General features: G+C 42.2%; 2 protein-coding genes across 2 annotated transcripts in view; one reads left to right on the forward strand and one right to left on the reverse strand.

Annotated features, from left to right (window-relative positions):
• Dnah9 (dynein axonemal heavy chain 9) overlaps nucleotides 1-3,454 on the forward strand; it is a 329,177-nt gene extending 325,723 nt beyond the window's left edge. Inside the window, exons 68-69 of the mRNA XM_051180369.1 lie at nucleotides 1,560-1,949; nucleotides 3,023-3,454. Coding sequence (XP_051036326.1) covers nucleotides 1,560-1,949; nucleotides 3,023-3,250 — 618 coding nt within the window. The 3' untranslated portion in view covers nucleotides 3,251-3,454. The remainder of the gene's footprint in view (nucleotides 1-1,559; nucleotides 1,950-3,022) is intronic.
• Nucleotides 3,455-5,596: 2,142 nt separating this feature from the next.
• Nucleotides 5,597-21,662, reverse strand: Znf18 (zinc finger protein 18). Its single transcript, XM_051180361.1, has 6 exons — nucleotides 21,169-21,662; nucleotides 19,834-20,023; nucleotides 19,371-19,465; nucleotides 12,891-12,975; nucleotides 12,030-12,140; nucleotides 5,597-6,834 (listed from the first exon to the last, which is right to left on the reverse strand). The coding sequence occupies exons 1-6, from the start codon at nucleotides 21,559-21,561 to the stop codon at nucleotides 6,050-6,052; spliced, it is 1,659 nt and encodes a 552-aa protein (XP_051036318.1). The 5' UTR covers nucleotides 21,562-21,662; the 3' UTR covers nucleotides 5,597-6,049.
• Nucleotides 21,663-22,076: the final 414 nt, after the last annotated feature.

Consider the following 22,076-nt stretch of genomic DNA (forward strand, 5'->3'; position numbering starts at 1 on the left):
ATACCACCATGCCTGGTTTTTTTACGTGTGATCTGGGGGATAGACCTCAGGTCCTCGTGTTTGACAACTAAGCTAGCTATCTGCCCAGACCATGACACTTATTTCAACAGTAAGCACATCATTTCTTATAACCAAGACTTAGCAGGCTTCAGTGAAATCTGAAACTAACAGTATTGTTGACTTGTCCAGGGAGATAAATGGAGACAAAGGACTTCTTTTTACAAGCAAAGGGCAGGTGCTGTCTCAAGTCCTGAATTACTAAGTATTTGTCTCACTCTGACATAGTCCGCACAGTAGACTACCAAAGAACCAAGGCGTTTTCATTTCATCACACTTCACTGCCCTAAAGACTTATGAATCCTGTGGGGTTGCACTATGGAAACAAATCCCAGACTTCCCGAAGTACAGTAAATAACTTCCATAGATAAACCCAAACTTGATAAAGCCTAGGACTGTTTTGTGGAGGCGTAAACTTAACCTTATCACTTCCCAGACATGGTGCTGTACACCTGCAATCCTAGCACTTGGAAGGCCGAGGCAGAAGGATGTAAGCTGAAGACCAGCCTTGGTTATGAAATCTTTTACACACATACACGTGCATGCATGTCACACCATTTTTTTCTTCTCGATAGCGCATTTAACCAAATTGGCAAACTAATGGTGACATTATAGGCACATTAAGTTTGTAGTTCTCTGGCTGTCCTGGAACTCTGTAGACCACACTGACCTCAAACTCAGATTTATCTGCCTGCCTCTGCTTCCTGAGTCCTGGGATTAAAGGCATGTACCACCGCCAGCTCAAACATATAAGGTTTGTAACATAACCTGGAAAAGGCACATCCTACAGAAAACATAGCCTTCCCCATCTATGGGGACTAACTACTCTGAGAACCCAACTTAATACCCAGTATCATTATCCTCTGTATCTGTGCTGTGCAGGACAGACTGGAACATCTGTTCTGCCCGTCTTTCCTCAGCCCCTTTACTCATATTCATGTTGAAAAGAGTTCACAAGCACTCTGGGAATCCAGGAGAGCCTTCTGAAGATCAGAATCCTGCTTGGCTTCTTTTGCAGCTGCCTGACTTCCTTACCTTCTCTCAGAATTCAACAGTAAGACCAAGCAAAAAGCTTGAGTTGCTAGGAAATCCATGCCTGCCAGGCCACGTGTAGCTTCTGGGCACATGAAATGCAGCCAACAGGACTTAAGAAGTGTGAAGCCACAAAAAGGTTGCTGAATTTGTCAGGTTTGTGGGAGCCTTTAGCACCGAGGCCCAGTAATTCCAGTAGGAATTCAGCTTATGCGCCTGTGCTGCCTCAGCCTCATGGAGCAGAAGCAGCTTTTATCATTGTCATTGTGAAGAGGCAGCAGTGGGTGTTAGGCACGCTCTAAAGCACCAGCCTTGATAAGACAAATCTTGCAAAGCAAAATACTAGACAGGACCACACTTTGTAGCCCCCACAACTGGAGTCAGCTCCTACCTGTGAGTCACAGTATGCAGAGGTCAGTGCTTCCCAGGACTTCTGCCTCCTTACTCTTTGTTCTACTCTTGGTCTTTAGGGGGAGCTGACCATGACCAGTGAGATGGAAATCTTACAGAATGCCCTGTACCTAGATGTGGTCCCAGAACCCTGGGCCAGGCGCGCTTACCCATCCACGGCAGGCCTGGCAGTCTGGTTTCTGGACCTGCTTAACAGGATCAAAGAGCTGGAGGTGTGGACAGGCGATTTCTCGATGCCTTCAACTGTGTGGTTAACAGGCTTCTTCAACCCCCAGTCCTTCCTGACTGCCATCATGCAGTCCATGGCTCGCAAGAATGAATGGCCACTAGACCAGATGGCCCTGCAATGTGATGTGACAAAGAAGAACAGAGAGGAGTTCCGGAGCCCTCCTCGGGAAGGGGCCTACATCTATGGTCTCTTCATGGAAGGTGCCTGCTGGGACACACAGGTATAGTCTGGGTGCAAGCCGAAGGACACCTTGGGGCAGGTTGAATGACATGCACATTGACTGCCCAGTGCAGTGCTCCGGAATATTTTTTACATGGGTACATTTCTCTAGAGAGCATTTTTATGCAGTGAGAATGATACAGAGCATAGGCTCTGAAGAGGGAGAAGGATGTACTTAAAATGAGGCCTGTGCAACCACACTAGCTGGGTCTGATCTCAGCACCACCATTTACTAACCATGTGGCTGTAGTCTATATTTCCTCTCAAAAGCCCCCTCCCCCACCCATTAACCAAACTGTTAAATGAGAGAACAGCCACTGTGAAAATCAAACGGGTTACCATGTAAGAGAACTGGACTGCATTTGGCACATAGATAGCTGACGATGGCAACTGGTAAGAGACACTGCATTTCTCTCTGGGGTGACGAAGCTAACCTGAAACTAGTAAATTGTTATTAATCTCTAGGAATGCTGAATCATGCGCTTTAAAGGGGATGGCTTTATGGTATGTTAAAAACAAACAGTCTGAGCTTGCCCTGCTCCTCTTCAGCATCAGTGGTCTGCCCCAAGGACTAATGAAAGCCCCGCTGTCCACTAATTCTGGCACCCACCAAGCCTCCCATCAGCCTCAGAACTAGAAAGACAAATCCTTTCAATACGCTTCCTCCCCTGCTAGATCTCTAGCACCTAGCACGACATCTGCCAAATACTTGCCTTTCATATTCTGATGAAATGAATGTATGAAAAAGTAAAAAAGAGAATCTATCTGGAGATGGATTAATCTATACATGATGGGCAAACTAAGAATTCTACATCAGCATCTGACTTTTAAAGGCAGTTGTGGTATCACCTACTTAAAATCCCAACACTCAAGAAGCTAAAGCAGGGGGATCATGGCTACATAGCAACGCCTCCCTCTCAAACAAATGAACAAACAGTTTCCATTGTGCATTAATGGGTGAGCCTGAAGAGTGGGCAGGAATGACAGTAGAATATCTTGATTCCTCTCATTGAAGCAAGGCTGGTTGGCTGAGCTCTGGCACTAAAGTGCATCTCTTTGTATTCTTATTCCCAGGCTGGCATCATTACAGAGGCAAAGCTGAAGGACCTGACACCTCCCATGCCTGTGATGTTCCTCAAGGCCATTCCAGCAGAGAAGCAAGATTTCCGAAGTGCCTATGCTTGTCCTGTGTACAAGACTTGTCAGCGGGGACCCACCTACGTGTGGACTTTCAACCTGAAGACTAAAGAAAACCCATCCAAGTGGGTTCTAGCTGGTGTTGCCTTGCTTCTCCAAATTTAGCATCCTGAAGAGCCCTTGGGAGAACGGCGGAGGGTGGCTGACAGGGAAGTGGGTGAAGGGTAATGGCAGATTTTTAAGAAGAAATCACAGGCACTAACCTTCTGTAGAATTCTCTGGGGGACTTGGGGTGCCTGAAGTGAGGCTAAGATGAAGAATCTACCCAGGAGTAATGAAAGAACTCTGTAGTAGTGCAATTTTTCTAATAAAATGATTCATTCAATTCTTCTAAGAATTTCTGAGTCATAAATAATGGTGAAAAGACCAAGAGAACCACACTGGAAATGAACTCTGACCCTGTTACACAGTACAGTGCTGGACCCTGGGGCACTAGCTAGCTCCCAGATGCCTCAAGCACATAGGGAGTGCCCATCGGTAGGGATTTCCCTTATTACTGTTTGAGAAACATTAATATTTCTCTCTAAATACAGAGTCAGAATAAATACGCAAAGCTTTGCAAGCCAGTCTTGGCCCAAAGCAGCCTAGACAGCAGGTAAACAAGTGAGTGTGACCACATTCTAGTAGACTCATAAATACCTCTACGATGGCAGTTGCTATATGATCTGTCAGTGATCTGTGACTAAGTCATACATCTACTAATGTTTAGTTAGCACTGCTCTGAACACTACTAATGAGAGACCCGAAAAGCAACTTATCCCATAAAGCTACTCACCGGAAACTTTCCAAATTGCCTACTTTGGAAATGTCCACTGGAAACCAAAGGGCTCTGCAGTTTGATGGGTTCCACAGAGCTCTGCGAGGTGAGATTGGTAAGGAAGGACAGGGTGAGTGGGAATCACTCTCCCTTTGGACCCTTGCAGCAGTGTACGTCTATTCAGATAGTGCTTCATGAACTGGAGCAGGCACCAGACGCCCCTGGAGAACTTGTTAAACTAAGAGTCCCACCCTGCAGAATTCTGACCAGACTCAATAAGATTTAAGAAAGAAATGGGAAAGAGGAGTGCTCTAGGGACAAGGGAAGAAGGTAAACCCGGAAGATGGAGGGAAGTAGATAAAACTATTAGGATGCCCGAAAAAGCCAGGGGGAATCATACCATTATCACAAAAAAAACCCCAAAAAACCTATAATACACATAATCCTGTATGTAAATATGCATATATAGTTTTGATGACCTTTTCTCATCTGAACTAACAGTGCTCCCTCCAAGAGCCAAAGACTACCTAACAAAAACCCCAACACCAGAATGAGAAGCTGACTTTTGAGTTGTTGCCCAGTGCTATCCAAGACTCCCAAAACATATAGCCTATTGCTGTTGCTCTTGGTTACCCCCCAAGAGGTGGAAGGTTAAGTTCCTATCAAGGACACCATGTGCTTCAGAAATAGGGATCGAAGACCTCTAAGCTATAACTGACCTGAGCACCCCCTCCCTGAGAACTCTCATGGTATCTACCAGAAGGCACCATGCAAGCCTCCAAAGGAGAGAGGGAAACAAGAGTCCTAACTAGCTATAACACCTATGAACCACACCACACCACACCAGCATAGTACAATAACCTTATGGTGTACTGGTGGCACACATACCTTGGCATGTAACCAACAGCCCTCTAATTGAACATAAGATCTGCTCAACCAGAGGGAGACTACTAACTAGCTAACTACTCAGTGTGAATGAAGTCATGACTATTGAAGGAGAATCTACAACCAGTAATTTACTAAGCCAGAATAATCCATAACAACAATCTATACAGTTGTCCTTAGACCCACAGATAAGTGTAGTCTAACAGAGACCACCACAACCAATCAAAATACTGAACTGTGGAGCACAGTCCCAACAGATACATTTACAAAACACTCCCACAACTAAGGCACAGGGAACACTGGGTAGAGACAGTGAAAATGTTTTAAAGTCAGAAACTATACCTATGAAGTGGCACTAACATGACTGAAAGAACAAATGGGCAGGTTAGACATATATATGTTAATAAAGTCCTAGGCAGTATTAAAAACTAGATCGATACTATTGGTTTCTTCCCAATACCCTACAGGCAAAAAAGGTAATAAAGAACATTTGAAAACATAAAATACTCTAGCAAAAATAATAGTCCAAGAAGGATGCAAGGATAAAGAGGGGACACTTGAGCTATTTGATCAAGTGGAAGACAGACTCAAAAAAAGCTCATCACAAACAGACTTACCTGAGATAAAGGTGTTCCCAGCATGGACCATTCTCTCACTTTCTAGTTACTTTCTGCTACATATTAATGTGATAGGTTTCTATGGGCTGGTCCTGGAGCTCTCAATTCCCAAGTGCATTCTTCTATGAAAATGGTATGCTCAGAATTGATAATTAACACAGTGAACACAACAAATACAAGGAAGATAGAGACTAACTCAGTTCAGTTTATTTCAAATAAGGGACAATTAAATAACTTTGTCACCTGTCTGACAAAGACAGCATGCACTCAGGCCTCCCTGCCTTAGCCTGTTCTAGACCCACATTTCTAAAGCTGATCTGAAGTTCTCACTGCCAGCAGCAATCGTGGCCTTATCAGTAAGGCTCTTGTCAGAGAAAGCTACTAAAGCCATTATCTACATGAGATGTCTTTCCAAAGGGGTCCAAAGTAAGAGACCAGCTGAGAAAGACTGGTTTCTTTTCCTGGTGCAAACGGAAAAATTAAACCAAGAAATCCAACTCACAATAACATCCCTCCATGTCACAACAGTGCCCAGCTCCTCTCCCTTCAACCTTCAGGGAAGAGGGCAGGTCCATTCTAGTCGCAGTCCCTCCAGGCAGAGCTAAGCAGGGCTGCAATGGACTGGCAGGCTGGCTGGGAGTGTGGCTATGGGCAGGGCTTCTTACCCAGGTGTGATCTCTGATGCTTGTCAAGGCTGGAGCTCCAGCTGAAGCGCTTGCCACAGTGGGTACATTTATAAGGTTTCTCACCTGTGTGAACCCTTTGATGCCTATTAAAGTTTGACCTCTGAATAAACCTTTTCTCACAGATGGGACATTTATAGGGTTTCTCTCCTGTGTGGATTTTCTCATGGTAGCGCAAGCCTGATAAGTCACTAAAGCCTTTCCCACAGTAATCACATTTACAGGGCTTCTCTCCTGTGTGAGTTCTCTGATGTTTCACAAAGTCTGAGCTTCGAAGAAAAGCTTTCTTGCAAATGGGGCAATGAAAGTATGTCTCTCCAGTATGAGTCCTTTGGTGGAAAACAAGCTGTGAATTCCTATAGAAGGTTTTCCCACAGTCTCTGCAGGTGGGCAGTTTCTGGGCCATGGGAGCTCTGGCCTGTCCCTTCTGAGAGGCCTCTCTCTTCTCCTCCAGCCACAAGGCAGACAGCTCTCCTGAAGAAGAGCTCTGTATGTGCTGACCTAGCTGTTTCCCAGGGCCCCTTTCAGGAGGAAAAGGCTGCCCTCCTGGTGGTCCCTCACCCTGAAGGCTTTCCAGAGCTTCAGGGACATTCTCTCCTCCAAAACGATGTAGTTCACTCTCACCGAGGAAATCCAAGGCAGTCTGTGGTGGTGCCTCACCTGATTGCTGGCAGAAAACATCCAGAGACCCCTGGTCCCTGTGATTTTCCAAGTTTAGGTTCTCTTTGTCATTTTCTTGTCTGTCTTCTGAAAGGAAAAAGGAGGTTTAAATGGCAACAATTGTTACTCCCTCTTCTCCAACTGATGAAAGAGGCACCAGGGCAGCTTCCTTTTTACTGAGAGGGTATCAATAGTGTGGAAGAACACTATCACCTGGCTGCGTGAGCGCTACAGACTCCCTTTACCTGTGCTGAGTTCAAGGCTAGACTGGCTCTGGAACTAAGCCACTCTCAACACCACAGGCTGCTAATGGGCTTTTTGGACCCCTTTACAAGCAAGAAGCAGGCACTTATAAAAACAAAACAAACATGCTATATTAAGCCGTGCCTGTTAAGATGGTTGGTTTTCATTTTAAGATTTATTTTTTATTATATTTAATTATGTGTATCGAGTATGTTTGTGTATATATGCAAATGGTGTAGGTATCCACATAGGAGCTAGTGTCACAGACATCTGTGAGCCACCTGACATGTCCTCTGCAAGAACAACAAACATGCTCTCAACTGCTGAGCTATCCCTCTAGCTCCAAGATTTTTGTTTGAATATATATAAAATATAAGCATAATTTTTAAAACTTTAGAAAGGGAAAATAAACATACATGAGAAAACCAAATCAACCCCAACAGCACTACCAAACATGACTACATCTGTCTTCTCCCAGTCTTCACTTTGAGATAGGGTCTCATCTTGTGGTCCCAGCTAGCCTGAACTTTTGTAGATTCAGAGTGGCCTCAAACTCCTGCCCTAAGTGCTGGGATTAAAGGCATGAGACACCACTATAGCTGGACTTCCAGTCTTTCTAATTTAATTTCCATTTATATATATACAACTACTTTTAGATATCACTGATGTCATACTGACATCAGTTCTCTGGCTATGTAACATTAATAAATATTGACACTGGTTTATTTAATATTAAACAATTTAACTAATAAACTTTATTAATGTAACAATTTTATTGTAGGTTAATGCAATAAGGCTATATTGTACCACACTGGTTAAATACAGCAATTGTGTGTGCCTTGTTTTTAATGTATGTTTTCATATATTATTTTGGTTTTGCTATGTTGTCCAGGCTAGACTCAAGTGATCCTCCTGCTCAGCCTCCTGGGTAGCTAGGAATTCAGGTATTGGACACCATACCCAGCTATACATACTTTATTAACTTTTATAAGTAATTATACTTTCTCTCATAATGTAGATTTCTGATTATTAGTCATGATGCAAATGGTATTTTATTTTGGTTAGAAGACTTAAAATTTTTAAAATTATTTTATCCCTATAAATCTAAGATTCTATTCAGTGTCGGGCATGGTATCATACACTATAATCCCAGAGTGGGAAGGTGAGGCAGAATGATCAGAAGTTCAAGGACAGCCTAGACCACACAGCGAGAGCTACCTAAGGTAAAGAGGCTACTTAAGCTGGGTCTGGTAACACATACCTGTAATGCCACCTGCCAGGAAGTAGACGAAAAAGGGACAGACGTTCAACAGCATCCTAGGCTACACAGTGGGTTTGAGGCTAGCAGGTCTACTTAAGACTCTGCCCCAAAAAAATTAAATAAAAGGAAACAAACATAAAATAAGAGGCTGTTTTCTTTTTTTTCATTTTCACCTTACCAGTGGCCTGCCAGATATAGGAACCTGTCAGAGAACTACAACTGAATGTATTAATTCTCAGAGTGCCAGGATATAACCCACTCAAAGTGTACAAGTACCATCTCTCTCATCTTGAAAGACGACTCTATAAACAGAACCTTAAAGAGCCAAGTAACAGCCACCATCAAAGAGCTATAATAAACACATTGTGTACTGAAGATTTCCCAACAGGTATCCCAGCACCTGGGAGGCAGAGGCAGGTGGATCTGAGTTTGAGGCCAGCCTGGTCTACAGGGAGAATTCTAGGACAGCCAAGAATAGCTACGGCTACACAGAGAAACCTGTCTCAAAAAAAACCACCCACTGTGGAAATCTATGCTGTTATAATCATGTGTTTACTACAATAAGTACCACTGTAATAAGCAATTTCCTTTAAGTTTTTGCCCATTTTCTGATCAATACCTTAAAGGAATTCCTCAGAGCACAACTGTTATACTTATGGCATGAATATTACTGGTTCTTTTCTAAAAAATTGTTCTTAGGTTTATTTATTTTAGTGTGTGTCTGAGTGTATGTATGTGAATCACAGGAGCCTATGTAGGTCAGAAGAGGGTATCAGATCTCCTGGGACTGGAGTTACTGATGGTTGTGAGCTGTATGTAGACACTGGGAACCAAACCCAGGGCCTCTATATGAGCAGTAAGAGTCCTAAACCACTGAGCTGTCTCTCCAGCCCCGAGGTCATTAACACCTACTGGCAATTTCACTCCCAGAAGGATTCTCCCAATTCTGGTATGTAGTAAAGCAGAGGAGATGCAGAAGGAGCTAATAAATACTGAATATTAAATGGTTTTCTACATATGCTACTTAGACCAATGGAAAATGGGTTTTTGTTATTGTAAATCTTAATTCCTCAGTGATGAAAGGATAATTTTTTTTCACCACATCTGGGAGCTATTTTTCATATTCCAGGACTGCTGTCCAAATCTTACTGAGAAAGTAATTTGTTTTCATCAACTTGCTTTCTAACTTTCTCTATATTAAGAAAGATAGTATAGACCATCATTTATCTATCAAGTTCACCAAAATGTTTTACACCAATTTAGTTGCAGTAATTTTGTTTGGACTAATTTCTATGTATAGAATTTTTTTACTTTACAAGTATGAGTATCTGTTAATCTTTTCCTCAACAATTTTTTTTATTGTCTCTATCCTTAGAAAAAATGTTTTCAATCCAGACAGGATGCAGATATCTACTCATTTTCTTCTTTATGTCTACTTAGCACATTACTTTTCAAAAATTGATTTCTAACTTATTTTGTTAAGCAACACAGAAAAAACTGAACAGTTTTCCCCATCGCTTCCTTACAGCCCTGCACAGGGAAGCAGCTGGAGCTATGCTTCCTCCATCAGAAGTGAGCCGGACAGTCTAGCTCTTCCTGGGTTCCTTTCCTAGGTGACATTCCGGAAGCATCTCCCAGCTTTTCTCACCACTATCCCTTGCCACTAAGACATCCACTTAGGAATCATAACTTTTTGATTTTTGTTGAGTTTTTTCAATCCCTTGGGACTCTGATTACAAACACAGACCTGATTTTACTCTAACTGTCCTTCCATATGGTCAAAGAAAACAGCATTTCTCTCTTGTGACTTCTACAGCTGGTCTGTTATTATTTTCCAACTGGCCCTATACTCTGCCCCAGTTCAGAGTCTCTTCCCTGTGCAGCTGCTTCTCTATTTCGGCTCTTCACAGGCATCCTCTTCCCATTTGTCCTTATCATCACCAAATTAGTCTCTCCACACTTCCTTCCACTACCTTTCCTCGCAATTCCATCTCTAGCTATAAAGACAGGCTTATTCAAGGAAGAACCTAATGGGGCCAAGTCAGCAAGGGGGATGGCTTTAAAACAGAAACAGTTTGGGATATAGTGAACTATCACAAAATCCTATTGCTACAAGGTATAGGCAACCTCTGTCTTTAACTCTTTTTGTTTTTCGAGATAGGGTTTCTCTGTGTAGCTTCGGAGCCTGTTCTGGAACTCGCTCTGTAGACCAGGCTGGCTTCAAACTCATAGAAATCTACCTGCCTCTGCCTCCCAAGTTCTGGGATTAAAGGTGTGCACCACCAATGCCCAGCCACTTTACTCATTTGTATTGGGAATATAATACTGCACCAAAAAACAGTATCATGTAGTAATAATAATACTGGGCTCGGCATATAAGACCGCTTACTGCTTATACAGAGGACCTGGGTTCCTTTGCAGCAATGGATTTTAAAGTATTTCATGTCAGCAGAGAAGAGTGGTGAGAAAAGCTGAGAGAGGTTTCATGAATGTCCCCTAGGAAAAGGAGCCCAGGGATAGCTGTACTGTCTGGTTCACTTAGTAGGATTAATACTGTCATTTTTTAGATGTTCAAATTTTGCCTGCATTTGTCTGTGAACCATGTGTACATGTAGTGATTAAGGAGGCCAGGAAATACCATCAGATCCCCTGGAAGTAGAGTTACAGAATGTTGCTGAGCTGCCATGTGGGCGCTAAGAACACAACCTAGCAATATTATGTTGTTTCAAATTAAAATCATAACTGGGTATGACGTGTGCTTTGCATATAAGAGATGTCTTGACTCACAGGACCAAAACAAAAAACAAAAACAAAACCTGATAATAAAGTCATATCTATCAGTTCTTGTTCTCTGTAATCCATTAACAATTAGACTCCTTTAGGGAAAGGATTATGTGTCACGTAATTTCTACCCTAAGTCCTTTTCTTTCTTCAAGGTTCTAGAACACAATGGGCATGTGTGTTCACATAGGTGTATGTGAGTGAACTCTTAAGGTTTCCATGACAGACGTGTTTTAGAAAGAGCATCCAGGGCAAAGGAGAGCACAGCACAATAAACTCAGATTTATTCCCAGTGTTCAAAACACGCTAAGCATCAGTTGCTGCTGCTATTTAATGAAGGTTAGGTACACAAAGAATAAATAAAACATTTTTCTGTTGGCTTATTTTGCTGATGGTAGGTGGTTACTAATGATTATGAGCACAGTAAGAAAAATTTAGTTTTGGGCCAGCAAGATGGTTGACTGGGTAACAGTGCTTGCCACACAAGCCAGATGATCTGAGTGTGATCCCCACAACCCATAAAAAGGTAGAATTAGATTACATTACATAAAGCTGTCCTCTAGCCTCTACGCACATGCACTGGCAAAGCATACCCCTACACACAAATAATAAACATAGATTAATAATAAAAGTATTATTTTTAAATCAAGAAGAGTAATTTCTCTGAATTTTCTGGTTGGTGATATTAATAACGACTATTACAAAGTATCTTTTTAAGGAATTCTAATGACCTGTATTGACCTCATTTTGTCTGAATGTGAATTCTCTCTGAGAAGGGAAACTATCAAACTACACAAGACTGAAAGTAAATCCAACATGTGGTCTTCCTTTCATGATTAATTATGTCAATGGCCCTGAGTGAGCAACAAGGAAACCCAACTTTGTCATTCAGTCAGATCATAGTTAGCTATAAATAATGGGAAAAATTTTTTACCCACTGCTTCCAATTTAATATGAGGAGGTCAGAAATGACTGGAGACCAATGAAACCCACTGACCTTTGCAGGTGAGTCTTGGTATCTTCTCACTGATGTGAAGTTGCAGCCCTGCCAGCTCTTCCCCATATTCGGCTATGTTAGTCAGTTCAGGTTTGGAGTTAGAAATACCTGCTACCAAGAGAGATAAATTTTGTGGACTTAGGTGAACAGTGACCTCTGGGAACTCAAACTGTGTCTTTTAAAACAGAACCCTACACATGGAGACAGTGATGCCAACAGAGAATGAGATGATAGAAACATGTGGTGAATACCAAGAAAGCAATCCAGACAGGTGACCTCAAAGATGTGGGGGCCACTGGCAGGCTGGTACAAGGATCAGGACATGGACTCCACCAGCTAATTTAGGCAACTTAGGAGAAGAGAGCATAGATTCAAAACCAGTCACAGCTGAATGCATCATAACCCAGGCCCTGGGAGCTGTGGAAGAATGAGCAAGTCCTTGGTCTGATGCTACTTCCAGCATCTTTAAAAGAGGAATGGCATGGCTGGGTGGTGGTGCATACCTTTAGTCCCACCACTCAGACGGCAAAGACAAGCAGGTCTCTGTGAGTTCAAGGGCTACAAAGTGAGACTGTCTCAAGAAGGGAAAAATAAGGGGTTGGGATAGGGAATGCTATCACCATGCCTATTTATTTCATACATTAAAGGTATTACTGAATGTAAGACACCCACACAGTTTCTGACAAACAGCAATTTCAATATCAGGACATTCCTACTTATAAGCCTGCTCCCCAAGTTCATACAGTAGCACCAATGATTCCCTTCAACCACAAATCCTGAGCAGGTCTCTAGGAATGCACAGATAATGCCTAATACTTTTCCAGTCTTTTCATCTCCTATCAAGCGGGCCCATGCCCTCACCTCCTGAGACCATTTTCCCATAGGTCTCCAGCATGAAATCCCAGTACTGTTCCTTCTGAGTAGAATCCAGGAGTCTCCACTGCTCCTAGGAAAAAAAAAACAAAACCACACAAGTAGCATTGCAATGAAGGTGCTTAAGCCTGCTTCCCAAAGCACAGAAAGCTGAGAGGAAGGAATGGGCCATTGACCCTGGTCAACAGAGACCTAAGAACTCACAGGAACACAGGACAAGAACAAAGAAACCAAAGGGAAGACAACAGGCTTCAGGTCAGCATTTCTTGCCTGGTTTAAAAAACACTAGGGGTTTCCTGCTGACAGGGGGCGCTGTTACGGGGATCCTAAGAAGATGCAGATATCCTGGCTGTAGTCTGCAAGGCTGCCTTGTTCAAGCTGTTTTGAATGTTGGATCACCAGGAACTCTGTTTCAGGGGGTCTGGCTTGATCAAACCACATTAGTCTGGAAGGAATCCATAGCTTTTCATTTTTTTGTGGAAACAAAAATAGAAATCCTTTTCCCCAGTAACTTGTCCTTAGACTTAAATTTTGAAGACAAAGCATTTTTAAAATATATAAATTGAATTAATCCAACAGTATTTCCTTTAACAGTTGTTTCCTCAGCAGTCAAATGATATAAAGACAATATAATGTCATATGGTATACATTGGGGTTTTATGCTGCATGTATTTAGGAGTGAAGAGCGCCACCACACACAATGACCCTTGTTCTTATCTCTTTCAAAAGCTGCAGTGAAGCTTTTGTGGCTCTGAGGACATGCTGTTCTCACTATTGGAAACCTAGATATTTCAGAAAGGAAAGAAACAATAAGGAATTACTGGGAAAAGCAAGTGTAAAGGAGTGAAAGGTAGGAAAAGTCAACAATGAAGTCAACTGCAAAAGCTGATTCTAAAACAAAAGCTGGTGGATTCAAAAGCATCAGGTGTTGCAGCTGGACTCCCTCAATGGTGCACAGAAGGCCTAACATGAAGTTGGTTTAACTCTCAGTGCTCCTGAGCAAGGTGTTCCCTTATTACCCAAAGTAGCATTTCTTCTTCTCTTCAACGGCAGGCTTAAGACCCAAAACCTGGAAGGCACCCATCTCACATCTATCTACTTTTTAAACTCAACTTTCAGACTCCCCAGGAGACGCTGACAATAGCAACCCAGAGAGGCTGGCAGCACGCTCTGTGGAGTCACACATAATGAACCCCAAGTCCCAGACTGGCCACTTTCTAGCTGTGTGACCTTATACAAGTTATTTAACCTTCTGCAGTGTTGGTCTTCACCTGCTAGTAGCATTGAACTCAAGAATTTATTGGGAGGTTTGAAAGAAATAATACAAGTACCCCTCACTGTTACAACAGGACATGGCCAATTTTCTCAGTTCTAAAGCAAGTCTGCCACCTAGTGTCAGGAATGTCTCCAGGAGTGACACCAAAGGTCTCAAGTTAGATGCTGGGGTGGGGGTATTTGGTATTAAAAATATCAGAACACTCAGAAGCTCTCTCAATATGCCTATCTATGTTTTATACAAAAAATACAAATTTAAATTTACTATTTTGTTACTTTTCAATGAATGAAGCCTGAGTAAATATTGCTGAATACAGGAGTCCTTCTCTGGAACACATGAGATCCTCATTTTGGTTCTGGCATGGGAAAGGACCCACACAAGCACCTGACAGAATGCCAGCTTTGCTGGACACTGGGCATTTCCCACAGCACAAAGCAGCTGTTGCTAAATGCAGTGTCAAGCAAAAGAGCACAAACACCGGACACTCCAAGAGTCACCAGCAGCCAACAGACAGTCCAGAGCAGTGGGTCAGGCTCACTCAACTCCAGAAATTCCAAAAAGCTGAGTCTTGAATATAACTCCCTCTAGGGATGCAAGGTAGCAGCAGCCATCACCTTTCCCTGTGAAAACCACAAGGTCCTCCTACTTTGGAGGACACAAGCAAGTGCTGTGATGGGGAACTCATGTTCCTGTGTGGAAATAGCACCATCTTGTGGCCGTATGAGCTATGCCACCTTTGACTCAGTGAAGGCAGGAGTCCTACCCATTCAGTTTCTGATAATGAAGTGAGGTAATCACACCCCTTCAGTATCCTGACATGATTAGCAAAATCCCCAATTTACAGATAAGACTGGAGGTAGGGGTTACTTATATATAAATTTCCCTTCATTTTCAAAGGATTCCATTAAATATGAATGCTTTGCCAAGGCAGATGATGGATGACTTGTTTGCTTTAGTGCTTGGTAAGTGGTTGTCAGCTAATACAGGTACCGTATTGTATGTATAATTGCCAATCAGCTAATACAGACACTGTATTTGTGCATAGTCACCAATGAGCGAATACAGGCACTGTATGTGTCTACAATTGCGAATCTGCTAATATAAGCATTGTACTGTATATATAACTAACTGCCTAACAGCTAATACAGGTACTGTGCATGTTTATAGTTGCCAATTGGCTAATATAGGCACTGAAGGTGTGTATAGTCACCAACTGGCTAATACAGATACTCTAAGTGTGTACAGTCATCAATCATCTAATATAGGCACTGTGTATGTGCAACTACCAATAATGAACAGTGCTGATTAACATTTGGTTATTGTTTTAGTTTGTGACTGGCCTTAAATTCTAATCCTGTTTCCTCAGCCTTCAGCATGCTAGAATTACACGCAAGTACTACCATGATCTTTGATCTTTCAAGTTATCCAAAAGAAAGTGATAGTTGGTGTCTGCCCTGTTTAAACTATATTAACCAATTCTCCAGGACTGTCCCTATATACTCCAGAAACAATAATCCTTTCATAAATTAATAAAGGCATCTTGGTACTAACATAAATTTAGACAGATAGACCAATGTCACAGAATAGAGGATTTGAACATAAGATGACAAAGCCTTGCACACATAATTTTTGACTACAGAGGCAAGAATTTACATTGGGAAAAAAGATAGCTGTTCAACAAACGGTACTGGCAAAACCAGTAATCTGAAGAATGAAATTAGGTTATTTCACCATGTACAAAAATCAACTCAAAAACGGGCTGAAAACCTTACTTTAAAACCTTAAATGCTAGTACAAGGTGATCCTACATTCAAAACAGCTGGACAAAACAGCCCTACAGACTACAGCCAGGATATCTGAATCTTCTTCGAATCCCCCATGGACAGCGCCCCTTACCAGCAGGAAGTAGTTTGGAAAGAACAACGCCCAAATTCCCAAATATTGTGTATAAATGTTTGTTTTCATTTAATTGGACTTTGTTATATAAAATTAAATAAAATAATAATAATAAAAAAATAAAAAATCTTTGCCACAGTGATTCTTCAATAAAGGCTGATATGAGATAGAAAAAAAACAAAACAAAACAAACAAAAAAAACAAACAAACAAACAAAAAAAAAACAACCTTAAATGCTGAAACTTCCAGAAGAAAACAGGGACTTTCTGAATAGAACACCAGCAGCACAGGAACTGGCAGTAACAAACAGATGGACCTCATGAAAATCAAACCCTGCACAGCAAAGAAAGCAAGCAGCAGAACACACAACCCACAGGATGGAAGGGAGAAAAATACCCAGAATTTACAAAGAACTGCAGAAACTAAATACCATGGAATGGAAATGCCACTAAACAGAAAGGAATGAACAGTTTTCAAATGAACCTTATCCCTGAGTAACAGGCTTCTCTAGTACTATGCCACAATCCTCCCAATCTATATTTCCACATCTCTGGTTTCAGTCACTCACTGTCAACTGGAAATGGAGAGGATCAAATGAAACTTTTCAGGGTGAATTCCTAGAGTTTAAGATGTATGCCATTCTTTAATTTATAATCTGTCTGCTTGTTTGTTGTTTTTTAAGACAGCTTCTTCAGTACAGTTCAGTCTGTCATGAAACTCACTATGGAGTCTAAGATGGCCTAGAACCTACAATTCTCCTACTTCATTCTTCAAAGTGCTGGAATTACAAGTGTGTCACAACACCTAGCATCTGTGCATCATTCTAAGTGGATGCTTCTATCTTGAACAGGATGAAAGTCAATTTATCTAGCATATCCACCGTGCATGTGCTACACACCCACTTGTCAGCAGCTGTTTGCTCAGACTCACTGTTGCAGTATCATAGTGCTTCTGCTCAACTGGTCCTTATTTTACTTAACAGAGGCCCCCACAGAAGTACAAAAGATGATGGACATGCCAGACAGAGCCATAAAGTACTGTGTGGAAAATGAAAACATTCTCTATTCATTAAGAAAAAAAGCCATACACAGAGGTTGCTGAGACATGTAGTAAGAATGAATCTTCTACCCATAAGATGGTGAAAAAGAAAGAAAAATTAGTGCTAGTAATGTTGTGAAATGTGCTTACATTGTGAAGGTGTCTGTGCTAAGGCGACCTCTGACTGGTTTAATAAACAGCTGAATAGCCAATAGCTAGGCAGGAAGAGGTTAGGCGGGGCTTCCTGATGACTTCTTTTTCTTGGGTAGGCTTGGCATACAGAGGTGCAGCTCTTTTAAGAGGCTCTGCAGTGCAGCTGAGCACTTGAGCAGATGGCACTGGGTACAAACACCTGCTGCAGGCAGACACAACATATTCCCAGAGATAGAGCAGGCAAATGCTGCTCTAGGGCTAATACCTACTAGGCCTGAGGCTAGACTCTCAGGAAACCAAGGGAGCAGAGCCAGCCAAAGCACAGGACCTAGTCGCCTTCTACAGTTTTAAGTTTTGGCTCAAATGGTAAGAGAATACTACAAACTCAGGGTTTGGGGGAAAAAAAGCCACGTCCAGGCCAAGAAAACCTGGATTAATATAAATAGGTTAATTTAAGTTGAAACAAGTCTAAACTAAAGGCTAAGCTTTCAAATTAGTAAGTCTCCATGTTGTTATTTGTGAGTTAACTGCCCAAAGAAAAGTCTGACTATAGAAGTGTTGCTGTCACACTGTGAATTGTGATGTTATGGCCAGAGTGGATGACAGCACTATCATCTACCTTACTCCATCTTGTCACAAAGGCCTGTGCCATCTGACATGGGCACATAAAGGGTGAGTACAGCACTGCATGGTAAGACACAGTAACATAGGAAATCATACTCATCTAACTCTCATTACAGTTGCCATTATAATTACTGTTATTAGATGTTAATCTCTCACCTTTCATAACTTACAAATTCATCTTTATCAGAGGACTGATAGGATAAGGAAGCCCCACTATGTACAGGGTGTGCAATGTTATCTATAGTTTCCAATATCTACTAGGTCTATGAAATGACACACACACATACACTGGAAAAGTCTGGGCAAATTAGAACAAACTTTGTTCAAATAACTATATCCCCTAGCAAAGCCCAAGAATATATATATGATGCCCAGCAACTGCTTTAGATGTAGCTCAGGAGTAGATGTCACTGAGCATGAATGAAGACTTGAATGCCACCCCTGGAATGGACAATACAAAACCAGCCTGAAGACATTAAAAACAAAAACAAACAAACAAAAAACAGGAAATAATACATTATGTATTATAGGAAATACATAGGAAAAAGGAAGGTGTGTTATTCGGTAAAATTCGATTTTACATAAATTCTAGAAAACACAAACAACTGTATGCTAACAGAAGGTAGTTAGTGGGTGTCTCAGAATGGCTGGGGTACAAAAAAAAAAAAAAATGACAAGAGATAAGAATTCAAAAAGTAAAAGAGGAGCTGGAGAGACAGCTCAGCAGTTAAGAGCACTGGTTACTTTTCCATGGAACCTGGGTTCAATTCTCAGCACCCACATAGTGGCTCACTGACAGGGAGGGACCTAGCAGAAATTATAGTACCTTTAACAAATGAGGGAATTTCCTCCTTATGGAAAGATAATGAATATTGGCACAGAGTTCCTGGGCAATCTGCCCTCTTTTGGCCTCTGTAGGTACCAGGTATACACCTAGCACACACCAGGTAAAACATCCATACACTTATTTTTTTTTTTTCTTAAAGAAAAACTTAAAAGGCAACTTGAATGTGATAGAAACATGTATTCTTGATTATTCGTGTATTTTAGAGCTGCATATGTACATCAAAATTTACCAAACCGTATGTTTTGAGTATATGTAGTATATCAACAATACTCCCATGATATCAGAAATGAACATATTCTCTTGTCACACGTGAGAACTATCCATTCCCAGTTTCTAACAGACCCCTGTGTGGGTATCTCATACTAGGAAATGAAAAGCCCTTTCTTCTTAGCACAGATTCAAAGTAATTTTTTTTTAAAAAGCAGAAACTACCATATTTGGGCAAAGACTTACCCGAGGTCAGCTCAGACCCATCAGTCAAAATGACTGACTAGAGATGCAGGGACTCAACATGGAGCATGGCTGAATACCATTTGTAGTGTGTGGATTGAGCCTCACCTCCACACCTTTTCTGAGTCTGTGGCCCCATAAATCCTCCTGGGCCAGGAGAGGGAGGGCAAAGGACCTGGCTCACCTGATGTACTGCTGGGAGAAATGCTGTTCCCATGTCCTGGTCTCTGCTACTAGGCCTCTCCTCTGGTCTTGAAGGAAGCTGGGAAGCAGCCAGAGCTGTGGCAAAGAATGGACTTTCAGAATCAAGATGTCTCACTTAACCATTCCCCAGAGGGCACCATGAATTCTTCATAAATTACAACAATTTGCCGTAGCAATCAAATTCACAGGCTTGTATTTTACCTCCTAACAACTACACCCCCTCCAAACTTCCAAAAAGTTTCACCCATGTTCCTCCCAGTTCCCTCCAAAGAACCAGAACCCAGATGGTGTGGCCCAAACACAGAATGGTTTAACACACAGACTCGGGTCATTTCCATACTTTCCAGGCACTATATAGTTTTAGGATACAGTTAGCCCTACTACCATAACCCCCAAATTTCTCCCAGAGAGCACACATAGCACAATGGATAACTGTCCCTCACCTAATTCTGGGTCCATGTCTGACTCTTCTTTCACACCATGGCTCAGCAGCTCCCCAGGAGCTGATGGTGAATTCTGAAGGGGGAGATCCTGAGACACCACTTCCAGCCTGGGCTCCACCTCACCACCTTGGCAGTGTGCTGAGTTCACCTTCTCAGACGGGATCTCTTGCCCTAGAACTTGGATGCCAATCTGGACACCAAACACCGTTAATTACCAAAGGATGCAGAGTCAAGGTTGCTGAAAAGTTAGTGCAACTAGCCTTCCACAACAGAGCGTGAGACAGTCTTATAGCCATGAGGCACAGAATGAGAAAAAAAAAAAAACCTTTTTAGCTCATAAAAAAGACCAGGAGCTGAAGCCTGAACCAGGTCTGGGAGACCTTCAAATCATGCCACTAACATGTGTTCTACTGGACAGCCTCCAATAATCAAAACTCAAGGCTGCTTTTTAGTAAGTCAAAATTTCTTAGGTGGTGTGGGTGGAAGCTAAGTCATGAAACCAAGTAAAATATGAGGAGACCTAGATTTAATGTAAGCAGCACATACTGTGGTCTTTGTTTTCTGTTCTGAGAACTCCTTGAACCCTTGTTATTCCAGAACAGGAATTTTCCATTATGCATAATGCAGACTTTCCACCCACCTCAGAGTCCAAGCTGGAAGCCAGGTCTTGGTGGCCCTTAAATAGTTTCAGGATGGGGCCTGGTTAACAGATGAGCACACCATGGATTCCAGGCTTAAGAATTTTAGCTGACCCCACCCCCAACTCAGAGGAAGGGAAAGAGACCAGAAACATCCAACCATTGATGGCAAGTGAGTTAAGCAACTGTGATAGAATGGTGAAACCCCAGAAAAATGTCTAAACAATGGGGTTTCTGGAGCTACCAATTGGAGTACTCACCAAGGCTCTGAGGAGGTGACACCCTGGGAGAGGACTGGTTTGCTCATGCATTTCACTCTATACAATGAACTGGTTAACAGTAATGAAAGCACTCTCCTGGTCACTAATCATCCAATCTGACAATCAGTTTGTTAAGACACATGGTTCATGGTATTAGTGAGTGACATCTCAAGTGCAAGAGTAGCTCTGTAGGGCCAGGCTCTGGACTAGTATAGACACAGTTGTCAGAATTGCACTGACTTACTAATGCTTGGTTTGTATCAGAGAATCAAAGGACTGATTATTGGCTTAGAGACCCTACATATTTGCAGTCTTAAGAACTATCAGAAAGGAAAAAGAAAGGAAGGAAGAAAGAAAGAAAGAAAAAGAAAAGACAATGAACCAGAGAAGCCCCAGAGGAATCTGAGCTTAATTCACAGACAAGATACTATGCTTACCCACTGCCATAGTCTCCGAGGATCTCCCTTCAAGCTTTCCACAAGGGTCACTGCCTCTTCTCCACTGCCTGGACACTGTTTCCTCACCCACATCTGGATCTCCCCGGGAAGGATGGTCAGAAACTGCTCCAGCATGAGGATCTCCAGGATCTGCTCTTTGGTGTGAACCTCTGGCCGCAGCCACTGGAAACAGAGCTTCCGAAGTTGTCTCAGGGTCTCCTGGGGCCCAGACATCACCTGATAACGAAACTGCCTGAAAAGCTGGCGAGCAGTCTCAGGGTTGGTGAGTTCTCTTTGCTGGGTCACATCTGATCCAGAGAATGTGGCAGCCTCAGCTTTGGCCTTGGCCAGAGAAGGCTGCAGGCCCAGGGCCTGCCCCAAGTCAACAGGCATCGTCTGGCTTCACAGGGCCTTTTAGGTGAAGGGTTTCCAGGATGGAACTGTCTCTGAAGAGAACTGTGTCTTCTAGGGACACTGAAGAATGAGAGCCAAGGCTGAACAACAACAATACATGATCAGGAACAACATAAGTGTGTACCCCCAAAGGCCTGCAGGTTCACAACTGTTCAATGCATATATACTTCCATTTTGAGACTTTATAAACTTGAAGCTACAAAGCTAACTACACAATTATCCTGTCCATATTTATATTTTTCATCGATCTTCAAATGTCCAGAGACTCTATAAAAGAATGGAATGTGCCAGGCATGGTGATACACCCCTATAATCTTAGAACTTAGGAGGTGGAGGCAAGAAGCGGTGAGTTTGGAGCCAACTTGAGCTCAAGGTATTCTTTGGATATATGGCAAGACTCTATTTCAAAACAGGAAAATAAGAAGCTGACATGATGGCTCAGAAGATAAAAGCATTTGCTGTGCAAATCTAACAACTTGAGTTTGATCCATAGA

The sequence above is a fragment of the Phodopus roborovskii genome, unplaced genomic scaffold (genome assembly GCF_943737965.1).
Source record: "Phodopus roborovskii unplaced genomic scaffold, PHOROB, whole genome shotgun sequence".
Classification (NCBI taxonomy): Eukaryota; Metazoa; Chordata; class Mammalia; order Rodentia; family Cricetidae; genus Phodopus; species Phodopus roborovskii.